The following is a 12,495-nucleotide window of genomic DNA, read 5'->3' as shown; positions in this document are numbered from 1 at the left end:
AATCAATACAAAATAGTCATGTGAACTGTGAGTAAAATAGTACTGTGCATTTTTATTAACATCTTGAAAAATATCTTAAAAGAAAAAAAGATGATGGAACTTGTTCTTTGAAGGCATTAATTTTTTTTCTAATGTAACAATATACCTACATTCATCACATCTTTGACGTTTTAGGATTCAACCAATATATACAGCTTACTCATCTCTCATTCTAAAATAAAGTTTTGTTTTCAAATATTTACAAGCAGTCTAGACTGTATGAAAAGCTTTTGACATTTAGCAGCCAGTATAAAAGAAAATATCAAAACTGAATTGAAAATTCAATCAATCACATGAACAAAATGAGGAAAACCTGCATACACAATGCATGTATAACATTTGAATACCAATGTGTAATCTTATGTCAAGAGAAAAATTCTGTGCATTCTAAAAATCTATTGTAAAAATGTTTCCCTGCCAAGTATACAAATTTCGAGTTCGATATGGTACATGTAAATAACATGTATAGCATGAAAGTGAATTGAATCATAATTTGTGCAAATGTTATAAACCAAATCTGAAAATTATTTTAAAATCCTTCTTGGATGAAGTGAAATAAGGACAACCCCTAAATCCACCCTGAACAGTGAGTACTGACTCAGTTTAGTACTGAGCACTGAAATCCTTGAAAAAATAGAATAAATTTTTATTGAGCCCTGATGCAAAATACAAACACTGTTCCTTGAATTTTTGGGTCATTTTGTGCTTTGATTCCATGACCCTTAGAAAGCAGCCTACCCATGTATTTGTATAAGCTGTAAACTAAGCTAGTTTTTTAAAGAAAAAAAGGTCAGAAAGTCCAGGAACAATGTTCCTGCATTTTTAACCCAAACTGATAATCTTTCAGGTTAAAACTCAAAGGATTTTACATCTGATTAAAGATTTGAAATACACTCAAGCAATAAAATGAATTAAGTCAAACCACTGCAAACTACAAGCTTTAAGTCAGCTATTAATTCTATTTATCCATGAAAAACCGGTCAAATATTTCACAGATACTATCTTGGTGCAACTATAATTTCTGTGCTTGTAAATGTTACATTTACAACAAATTACAATTTAAAGAAGAATGCCTTGTGAAAATTCATTCAGTCTCCTTTGAAAAGTGTGAATACAGCCACTATTTGGTTAATTTCATCAAAATGATTCTGAAAAGTAAACAAGAAAGAAAAAACTCAAACAGTTTTCCAGTAAATATGAATGTGTGTCTTTTGCAAGATTCACCCTTGTTCTGCACAAAACCACAGTTTTGAAGTATTAATGCATAATTGGCACATATTTTACATTTTTTCAATTTTACATATTTATTGAGTTGAACAAAGAATTCTTCATTTGTGGCTTTTCATAACGAGAATACACTTGACAGCATGAACATGCAATTGTACAAAAATGTCATGGCATGAAGTCATCAAGCTGATCATGCAATTGTACAAAAATGTCATGGCATGAAGTCATCAAGCTGATCCTGCAATTGTACAAAAATGTCATGGCATGAAGTCTTCAAGCTGATCATGCAATTGTACAAAAATGTCATGGCATGAAGTCATCAAGCTGATCATGCAATTGTACAAAAATGTCATGGCATGAAGTCATCAAGCTGATCCTGCAATTGTACAAAAATGTCATGGCATGAAGTCATCAAGCTGATACCTTCTGTAATTTATCTTCCAAATTCCAAGCATTATTTTGACTGGCACAGACATCTCAAAGTCATCCTTTGTATTTTGTTGTGCATTGTTTTGCATCTTCTGTTCTTGAATACACACGGGTTTGATTTCACGAAGCAATGTTAGAAAATTATGCATGGATGCATATAGCTATCATTAGACAATTGTTAAATACATGTACTAAAATTCATTTTCAACTCTAATTTTTCCTCAATCCTGCCCCAAACTCAGCCTGAGGCGTGAATCCACTAAGGTTCCTCTGAAGATTTGAAAGGATTCATTCAGTGTAAATGTTCAAATGTTTGGAAACTTAACCTAACATATTTTGGTCTTCAGACAGTGAACTGTAATTTTTCTGCTTGCACAGAGACAAACAAGAGGAATGTGATATGAAGATGGAATATCTTGAATGCTGCACCTATCAAAGGACTTTGTCAACTTCCTGGTTTATGTAAAGTTTGTATTTTTGGTTTTAAACATTGGCAAAAGTTGTCTCCAACCTGAGGTTACGCCATCCACGGTGACGTTGTTGGCATCTTTGTTTTGAATTGAAGGAATTCAATTTTCAGTTCTTCATCAGCACTCATGTCAGGGAACAGTTGTAGTCCTGTGATCAGTTCTAGGTCTTGAAGTGATGTCATGTGGGTCCAAAGGTAGTCATCAAATGTCTGTAGAGAAAGTTCCAGGAAACGTTTGAAATCAAGTCTTGAAACAAGTTCAACTTTCAATTGGTTATTCTAGTCCCGTTCTGTTAGCCAAGATCACAGGGCAGCATTTTACACTCAGTGTTTAATTGTTTTCTGCTTAAACAGGCTGAGCCAAATTTAAACTTTCAGTCGCATAGAAAAGTTGCTTAAATTAAGATTTAGAACCTACAAGTACAGTATACACTGATTTCAATCTGGTGTCCTTTGCAACATACCTTGCAGATTCTGATGGTGTCAGTATTGGGCAGAACGAAGGACACCACTTCAAGTGAATGTAAGGAGCACATTGTTAAACTGATGTCTTCCTTACATCTTGAAGCAACTATGAAGTAATGGGATGGGACTGGAGTGTCGACAACCCAGGCTTGGCTGATGAGTAGGGGTGGATGTACAGCAAAAAAAAAAGCATGAGTCAAGCAAAGAACACAACGGATTTGTGCCTCTTGTTTACTCTGAGTGAGTAATGTGCATGATTAATTAGATAATGAGAGCGTAGACTACACAAGAATAATTTTCACAACAGATTGGAAGTAAGGAAGTTGTGCTGCCTTTATTTCATCAACTACTAAGGTGTGGTAAGTTGACAAGTTGAAAGAAATAATTTGTATGGAATAGGCACATAAATATTTACAAATAGGTTATTTGGGAGACATTTGTGGTAAATTTTTCAGCATTAGGGAGACATTGGCTTTTAGGGAGACACTTCAGTGTCTCCCTATTTCCAAACTACCAGAGGGAGGTTGAGTTTTACCATCCATATTTTGAGAGATGATAGTTTAGGGCCTAAAATGAAAACATACAAAGTTTGGTTCAGATCAGATTAGGGAATATTGAATTATGGGACAGTAAAGTTGGAAATATTTTGTGCATGGTCTTATGGGAATGTCTCCCTAATGACCCATGAGTGGTAATAATAATTTGTCTCCTTACTGCAGCCTAGCCATTTGGTTGCATTTCAAGTTACTTTTGACTTACCTTGCTGCAAGCTGTTTGTAAGTATCCTGTAAAGTATCAGAGTTCCAATCATACACTGGACCAGCCACAACATTCATCTCAAGTGATCGATTGCTCTGATTGGCCCATTGACGAATTCTAGCAGCCAATGGCAACCACACATCTGGAAGTGAAGTCAAAGTTAAGATACAGTTGGCTGATAATTGCTCAAAATGTGAAGTTGATAAGTCACACCTATTATTTTTTTGAATAAATTCATGTCTTGCACGTTTTCTTGCACAGATATCTACTCTTCATTGATGTAATAGTACTGGCGCTGCATTCTTCTTGCTTTAAAGAAGAGTTAAGTCTCCTTACTTTGTTGGAAAGCAGCATACTGAGGTATGATGTTGGCTGACGTTAATGCATTCAATTCATCATTCACTGAATCTGCCAAAGCTGAAAAAGTTGAAATGAAAACAGATGACAAATGAGACATATCCTGAGACATTTGTTTAACTGTGAGTTGTCCTAAAATCTATCGTCTGGAAAAAAATCCCTTTTCTATCCTCAATAAGTTATGTTTAAATACAAAAAAAATGAAAGGCAGATCAATGGTTTATCTGAGAAAATGAAACTATGACAGACATAAACACCGAAAGAGAATAAAAAATTAGATCATTTAACTTACATGGATCATACAATAATCCCTGCACTATGTTGATGGGCAGTTGTGGATTGCTATTACTGTCATAGTTTGAACATTTCGGTGATTTATCCGGTTGTAGTCTAACGTCATATCGCAGGCAGTTTCCTATCAGTGTTGTTGTGCCAGACTAACAAACAAATAAAATGTAATACATAATAAGTAAGGAATACAAGATGGAGTTGTTCATGGTGCAATGTCATATATGTCATACTAGAAACAGAATCAATAAGAATAAAACAAGAAAATGTTCATTTCAACTTACATTTCTTTGTACAGTAAAGGTAGCAAAGAGTGGAATTTTGAGTTTGTTTTCATAGACTGTGATGAAGTTTGACTGATACAGCTCACAGTAATCTTGGCCTGTAGAACCGACATTCCTGGAGATCCTTGGGAAACCAAAGGGAGCATTTCTTTGCCTGGAAGCTGGCACTAAAAATGGTACAAAAGAACTTTCTTTGACTTATCCAATATCAGTTGGCATGCTGGTGGATGATAAAAATCAGAAAATCTTTGATTGTTGCTTTTAATGAACAGGGACTTTCAATGAAAGAAGGAAATTTTGATCTCAGAGCAAACCACTTCAAATGTGTTACAGCACTGCGACAAAATGTAAATAATCTGACTGGTGCTTACCATTTGTTTCTCTGAGGTTGTTATTTATATCCTTCAGTGTGACTTCTCGGGTTTCTGGGTAAGACTGAAAAGTGACATCTAATAACAGATACTTCATAGTCAATGTGTGCAAAAGATGTACAGAAAAGAAGACATTTTTTTCATAGGTAAAGAAACAACACAGTCATTCCATAATGCTTTTTCAGAAAACAGCCATGTTAAATCTTAAAATTGTATGTCTCATTAGTAATGGCATTACCTGATAACTTGATTTCTCACATGTACAATGACACTTTTTCATTTTCTTCTGACAGAAAATTGTAAATCTGATGAAGTCCGTCACTTTCTCAAAAACTTACATTTAGGACTGCTTGGGTGCAAACACAACCTGTATCAGAGTCGAGCTGTCTTTGATCATACTCATTGTCATTCCCTGGGTAACTGCATTCTGCATTTCTTGGAGATGAGAACTCCACGGCAACTGTGTCTTGCATCTTAGGATATGTCAGGACATTGCTGAAAATGCCTGCTGTACCATTGTTCTCTCCTGGAGTCACATTGACGAGTTCTGTACACCAGGATGAATGGTGAACTTGGAAACTTTGAAAGTGATTGTGCACTTTTGGGTTCCATATTCCAAACATTCAATGAATATTCCAGCTGCTTGAGATATCCTTTGTCGTGGATTTCATGGTATGTGATGGTAAACAGATCAACGGATTATTAGGGTTAACAAACTCTACTGTTACTAAGTTAACATTTCACAATACCTTGTCTTTTAAAACTGAGTGAGTACTGAGTATTCCTACCTGCCATGAGGTTAAAAAGATCCACATTTCTGACTGCTGGGACTGTCTCGGCTGTCTTAAAGCCCTTTCCAAAACCAACAAACATCCCCTGAAAAGGAATCAGTAACCTTAGACAATCTCGGGTTTTTTGCAACGTAAAGCCAATTGAGCTTCTGATGTTTTGCAAAATTTACATTAAAGGAATCTAGATACACCTTGTCCATTTGTGAACTAATACCTGCATGTTGGAGCTGTATGGGTTGAACCCATCAGAGGCACCTTTGCAGTTCGTACGATCGTAACCTTCTTGTTGTCTAGAAGAATTGGAGAAATGAAACTAACTTACTAACAGATGTGAGAACAATGTAGCCAGAAGGTAAGAAAAAGGAGGAGTAGAAGTATGACAAACAGAAATTCTTGTCAGATGAGTAAGTTTCTTTCTAAATGTACTTGTTGAAATAAGAATTGTTTGTGTGATTAATGCAACAGATGTTCATGCTTTTGACAGGAAATCTTACTTTGAAAATGTCCATCCTTCTTCCATCAGTACAACTGCATCGTCATATTGAAGACCGTAGGAGGCATGCAGCTGAACAGGTAGCAGTCTCTTAGTGAACACCTGCCCATGGTTGACTTTACACTGCATGGGATAAAAGTTTAAATTAGGGTTACAATTGGTTTGGTTCCAAGAAGCTTGACAATGTAGACATGGCTTGATAGAGTAACATGTACCTGCCCACTGATCTCCTCACACCAAATGGGATGAATATATGTTTTCCTACTTTGCGGTTGGATATGTACCTACCTGTAAATGTTCCATAATTTCCTCTGCAGTGTCCATTTCTAGTGGAGCTGTAGTAAATAAAAATTGCAGATTTTTGACACTTTAAAACTTAATCCTTTTGAAATTATGGTGATGTACTTTGTGCATAATTTATATAGCTACATGTAAGTATAAACAAAACAATGTTACCAAATCAAATCTGCCAGTATTGAAGCAAACACCCACATGAACACAATTATTCTCTGAACTTAATTAAACCCAATTTACCTCTGTCAGTTGCAGTTATCTTACCCACAGACGTAACAGAATCAGGAAGCAAACTGAAATCACCAACATTGGGCAAGTCCTGAGATGAACAAAAATGCACATTGTCTTCAGAAAATATACTCAGGAAGCTATGCCTTGTGATTTTAAGACCATCATTTTCATTTTACACAAAAAATCAGGCATACCACAACAATAAACAATTTAGAACTCACATCAATAAGATAGTAGGTCCTATCACAGTTTCTGTCAGCAAATCCACCTGTTGATACAACCATGACATTAATACAGCCAAGATCCATCTCCTCAAACAGGGAGTCCAGAAGGATGCCTATTGCACTGTCCACTTTAGCTAGGCTATCCATGGTCTGTTGAGAGGCAAAATAGATCTTAAAAACAAGGATCATCTCCTCACACAAGACGTCAAACCAGATACCGATGCACCCTTGATCATAGCTCGATTATTCAGTCAGTCGGCAGAAACAACAATTTACTTTGGAACATCCATTTTTCACTTCTATACCCTGAAAACAATTTGTTGCAGCTGTGAAACTGTTAAGATGATTGTTTACCTGATCAGATTCTATGCCGTACTTCTGAACTGTTACTCCAGGATCTTCAAAGTAGACTGTAATAAAATCTGGCCTGGAAATTAGAACAAACCTTGTAAAAATGTGTTGGAACAGGCATATTAAAAAGGTATTTAATCGGTACACCGAAAAAGTTGATGAGTGCAGAGTGTGAAGTAACACAAAAAACTGAACTGTGTATATTTATGAATTATTGCTGCAATCAATGATTTTAAAATTCTCTATAAATTCTGTTAACCTTTCTGATGGGTTTAGGTGCAACCAGTTGACTACTGTCTGAATCCGGTCCCGGTAGCTGATTCCACTGGAAGAGGAATATCACAGAATATCTTAAAGTTGGCCTCCCTGCTTTAGGCAACAATCCATTGCTAATTCAAAGGGATAGATTTGTTACACTTAGAGAAAGAACAAAGAAATTTAAGTTAAATCCATTATCCAAAAACAACACAGCAGCACTGGACAGTGATTGAAAGAACAGAACATTTCTCCTTCTCAAATCAGTGCCTTCTCTCCTGAAAGAACGTCAACTTATTCTGGAATTTGATGGTCTGTTTCCGTGATAACAACCTGTCATATGTCTGATAATATGATGGTGAAGGGGGTTGGTCTTCGTCAATGTTGCCTTCTCGTCCAATCCATGAATGACTAGCAGTCAGATGGCCTTGGTCTGCAGCAATTCCCCAAAGCTGTTGGAAAGAAAAGAACAAACCTTGAACTATTACAGAGTTTATTTTACAGTCCAGTCACTCTTGACAGGAATAAAATTCTTGTTTCAAGTCAACATTTCCCTTTCTGTGGAAAACACAATCAGAGAGTTGACAGTATCATCTCACCCCATTTTGCTGGAACCATTTTGGATCTATCCTGCTGTAGGTATTGGGACGTTCAGCAGGACCAAATTCCGTCTCGTTTAAGCCATAAACTCTGAGCCAATCAGCAGCTTTCCCATGATATGCTGGGTAAATACCCTAATATAGGAACAACACAATAACATACTCTAATCAGCAAATATTCAGAAACACATGAAGTTAAGAAAGAAGTCATATTTTAAACGTCATACTTACAGTAACAATGGAATACAAATCAGGTATAGCTGTTGATGGATACGATGAAATTGTGTTGCCATGGACGCCACATTCAGCTGTGATAGAAAAAGAACCATCAGTCACATTTGGTTTACAACAAATGAAACATACAAACACAAGTCAATGGGACTTATACGGTAAAATGAAAATTTAGATCCAGAGTCAATCCATTTAAATTGATAAAACTCAGGCTAAGTTGCAGACAAATGGCATGAGATGAATGTTTTATACATACCAAGGCGTGCAATATTGCTGACTAGTGACTGGTACTGGAAGAAGTTACTTTGAAACCCATTCAGAGCGATCACAACCAATGGGGAAGTAGGATATCTAGAAAAAAAGGAACAGTCTAATAATGCTATGTACGTGCGTGCACTTTGCTTGAAAATAAAGTTGTTTTACTACAAGTCCCCCACGCTTACTTCAGTTCTTCTGAAAACAGATATCCAATTACCTATCAGCCACTTGAAGTGCTATTTTGTCTGATAAATCCCTCAAGTACTGTACATGAGTACAAATATATCCTGCTCTAGAAGATAACTCACCTGTCCATGTTCCTACACATGTGCACACACTGCTTGCCTTTGTTCTTAGAGAAAGCTCCTGAGAAGCTAACCACTAAATAATGAGGAAAAAAGTAAATGCACCATGAATAACTTGGCAGTATGAAATTAGTGACAGATTTTCAGCTAAACGTGCATACCGGCGTGAGTTTGTAACTTCAAAGATTTCCAGATCACAAGTTACAAATTCTGTATAATAATGGCTTTAATGATAGTTCCAAAAATGTTAAACCACACAAACAGAAACATACCCTGTTATACTCAACTGTCACGAAAGCACCTTCGTCCTAAATCAGAGGCCACATACATGTACCCCTTTAACTGAGAGCAATAACATTTTCCATGTAAATGGTACATGCAGTCTGATGTATGCTGAAGCACTTATGTATTGTAAAATGTCAATGCTGCTTTGACCTACATCTCCACAGAGAGTACCTTTTTCCATGGTGAATTGAAAACCTTCACAAACACCTGTTAGTACATGTAGACTTACTGGAGGCATTTCTGGCACCGATTCCAAGTGCTATGGCCAATGCAACAAGCAGTAGAAAAACAACAAGCTGAAAAACAAAGCAGAACATTCAGAGGAGTGTGGATTAAACACAGTAGATTGTGTGGTTCTGCCTCAAAATAAGGAATAGTTGGCTGTTTCATGTGTTAAAGGGTATGCATAAACACTCAACTCAAAGGTTGATATTCTGCTGAAAGTGAAAGACAACAGCAATTGAAAACAATAATCATGCTGTGAGTAATACGCAGCTCTGGAAGTGCCATCTGACTTGTCGAGATCTTGACATATTTTTTCTAGGGATGATGGCATAATAAAGGCAAGACATTGACATCCTGCGTATTTATCACGGGATGACGACATCCTTAGATAACTTATTCCATGATGACATCCAGCAAGTTTGATGTCTACCCTTTTACAAAGTCGTCATCCCATGATAAATATGCAGGATGGCGCATCCAACTTTTACGATGTCGTCATCTCAAGATAAATTAGCTCAGGTTGTGAACATCTTTCCTGTATCATGTCGTTATCCCAAGAAACAAGATGTCAACATGTTGGATAGCACTTCCAGAGTTCCATAGTGTGAGTGATGCTTTTGCTAGTAACTTGGTTAGTGAGTCTGACATTGAAAGAAGGAAGGATAAGATGGTCTCCATTTATCAATTAACCCTGTTTGAAATTCAACTATTTCAAACTTAATTTTGAAAACAGTCCAAGTATCCCCTGTGTAACTGTGCTACAATGCCATGCAATTTCGTTTTTCTTATTTACAAACATGCTCACAGAAATGTTAGACTATTTACAACAGTTTCCAGATAGGTAGGGGTTAGCAGATAGGTAGGGGTTATACATGTAGAGAAGGATTAGGACACAACATAATTGATTTGGATTGTTGTACGTGTACTTTAAAGCAACTCTACTCCTTGGAGTTTTTCCATGATGCCATTTCTAGATGTTTGGGTGGACAAGCCAGAGATTCACTTACAAATGATTTCATCCCAATCAATACACAACTCACCAAGACACGTCTGTACAAAGTGGTTTCATGCTGGTCTCTTTTTGAATCAGAACGTTTATTGATAGTGAATTCCTTCTTCTAACTACCGAATTTGTTAGAAGGATTAGGACAGCCTACCTATACATACATTTTACAACATGATTACATTTGAAACTGAATGGCAATTCAACAAGCAGGAGGTAAGAATGTCTCAAGTGTTATAGTGGTTAGTGTGTGAAACAAATTTAAAACTTTCCCATTTTGAGTTATTGGCAAACTTTTCATTCCTCACCATTATGGGACGACGGTGTCGCTGCATAAATGAATTTTCATAATCGTCATTTTCATCATTAGGTTCAACCTGACAGAGAATAATCAGTGATATTCCATTTTTAGTAGAAAAACTATACAGACTTTGTAATACTGGAATTCAAATCCAGATCCTTATCTGTCTTTTATATAAAGCCATGATGCCAATTTTGGAAAAATTCTTCTGAAACTGTAAGAAACTCATATTACTGAGTCTTAAGAGGTATTGCTTATCAACAGTGAAAGTGTTAAATGTCCATACCAAACACTACATAAGGTTTAAAAACAACTTTGTTGATAATTTTATACTGATCCTGCAGGTGTCTGCAGGTGTGTTTCAATCCATTCTTATCAAACACATAATATCTATCAACAAATCAGATTGTATGATTGTGCATGGAACTTTCTTATTCAACTAAAAAAAAACTTACAGCTGCTTTGATTTTATTAGCCAACACTGCTTTCTTCCGTTCCTCTTTGCTGAGTGGTTCTGTTCGCACAGAATTCTTTGCAGGGGACTGAGACTGGGTGCTTCTATTTTGAGGTGGTTCAGAGCTGTACCTGTTGGGACTAGTTTCAGTTGTGGAATGGACTTTTGGTTCGATGGAGCTGGACTCAACAGGCTTGAACATGCTGGGGTTGGTTTTTATTGTAGGTTGAACTTTGGGTTGGACAAAATCCGGTTCGTATTCGGGGACCTCTGAGTATCGTGGCTCTGTGACATGAATATCCTCCATCTGTATTGAAGACTGAGAGAAAATGAAAAAGGTAAAAAATGTAATATATTGGCTTAAATGTGAAGAGTAAATAGCAGTTTTAAAACAGCTTAGAATTAATTTTTTCACTCACCCCTTTGTGGAAATTTTTGGTGTAATCTTTTGCATATGATAAAACTTTAAAAGATGTGTCTTATGAGTTTAAGAAATGCCCATATTAGATTTCTATTTCTTTGAAAATTGTATAATTTTCAAAGAACAACTAACTCATACACAAACACTCTGCTTACACATTCTGGTTGTCAACATCAGGCCACAACAGGCCCAGGCCCTACATATTATTACTAGAAAAACAAAGTGTAGTAACTATCAGTTGTCAGGTTGTCATACTTGAAGGTAATTCCAGTCAAGTTTCTAAAGCCCTACAATAATGGGATAAGAAGACACAAGTAGCAGTTTGGTAGCATTTGAGTTTGACTCAAAATATATGTACGAGTAATTAAAAAAGTTTCTGATTCGGATAGGAAAAACTGTTCGCCGACATAGCAAATATTTGAACGAGCAAAGAGAGTCAACAAACCACATACATCTGTACTCTTTTCTCCATTGTTGTTCCGTGGTGCTACCCCTGCCATACTCGCAGGACGAGGCGGCTTCCTTGGGCTTGCTACGGGAGCTCGTCGCGTTGGCTCCGGCTCGACTGTGCTGGAATTTCCGCTCTCCGGGGTCCGATTCCAGGACTCCTTTAGCGGATCAACCATTTCATAATCAGAGTCACTGTAGTTATAAATTGACCCCGACATCTTGTTGATTTAGTCCCTGGCACAATCACAGAGAAAACGGCTGGTTATGTGAGGTCAGAGGACAAGATTTAATGCTCCAACAAAAGAGAACGGCCACTTTTCTGAAGTTGCATCAATGGCATACGCACGGCACGGCACCGCTGCATTGTACATGTACAGTATATGTACATTGAGTACAATGACATACTAAACCGAATAATCACAACATAAACATTCTCTACGTCCTCAGGTAGAAAATAAACACATATTGCTGTACACAAGATAGAAATAATTGATGAATGAATAAGTTTATATCACATAGATAAAACTACTGAAAGCATAATTTTTTCGTGGATTTTCTTCTCCAAGTCTAAAATTCTGGATCTATATTTTTACAAACGACTTGTGAAAGTTGATTGAGGTTACTTTGCTCAACTTA

At 36.6% G+C, this 12,495-nt stretch overlaps 1 protein-coding gene and 1 long non-coding RNA gene across 5 annotated transcripts; one reads left to right on the top strand and one right to left on the bottom strand.

Annotated features, from left to right (window-relative positions):
- Positions 1–26: 26 nt before the first annotated feature.
- LOC110979289 (venom phosphodiesterase 2-like) lies at positions 27–12,287 on the bottom strand. 4 transcript variants are annotated; one of them, XM_087148629.1, is made up of 26 exons: positions 11,862–12,287; positions 10,990–11,307; positions 10,542–10,610; positions 9,235–9,301; positions 8,724–8,796; positions 8,414–8,508; positions 8,158–8,234; positions 7,927–8,061; positions 7,661–7,779; positions 7,332–7,397; positions 7,076–7,148; positions 6,719–6,871; positions 6,507–6,585; positions 6,261–6,307; positions 5,974–6,095; positions 5,694–5,769; positions 5,477–5,564; positions 5,027–5,235; positions 4,689–4,752; positions 4,318–4,484; positions 4,038–4,182; positions 3,725–3,805; positions 3,389–3,530; positions 2,629–2,782; positions 2,207–2,374; positions 27–1,642 (listed from the first exon to the last, which is right to left on the bottom strand). In XM_087148629.1, exons 1-25 carry the CDS (start codon positions 12,075–12,077, stop codon positions 2,213–2,215), a joined length of 2,997 nt encoding a protein of 998 aa, XP_087004755.1. In that variant the 5' UTR covers positions 12,078–12,287; the 3' UTR covers positions 27–1,642; positions 2,207–2,212. The 4 variants fall into 4 exon arrangements, with proteins under 4 accessions (XP_087004755.1, XP_022090679.2, XP_022090652.2 ...); XM_022234987.2 differs by having other exon boundaries at positions 27–1,187; XM_022234960.2 differs by having other exon boundaries at positions 27–2,374; positions 11,862–12,286.
- On the top strand, positions 2,746–4,316 carry LOC147796057 (uncharacterized). Its single transcript, XR_015428269.1, has 2 exons — positions 2,746–2,869; positions 3,650–4,316. It is a non-coding gene; the product is annotated as an uncharacterized LOC147796057 (long non-coding RNA).
- Positions 12,288–12,495: the final 208 nt, after the last annotated feature.

The sequence above is a fragment of the Acanthaster planci genome, linkage group LG18, assembly GCF_054643075.1.
Source record: "Acanthaster planci isolate LZ-2023a linkage group LG18, COTS_SCS, whole genome shotgun sequence".
Classification (NCBI taxonomy): Eukaryota; Metazoa; Echinodermata; class Asteroidea; order Valvatida; family Acanthasteridae; genus Acanthaster; species Acanthaster planci.
This window is presented reverse-complemented; position numbering and strand designations above follow the sequence as displayed.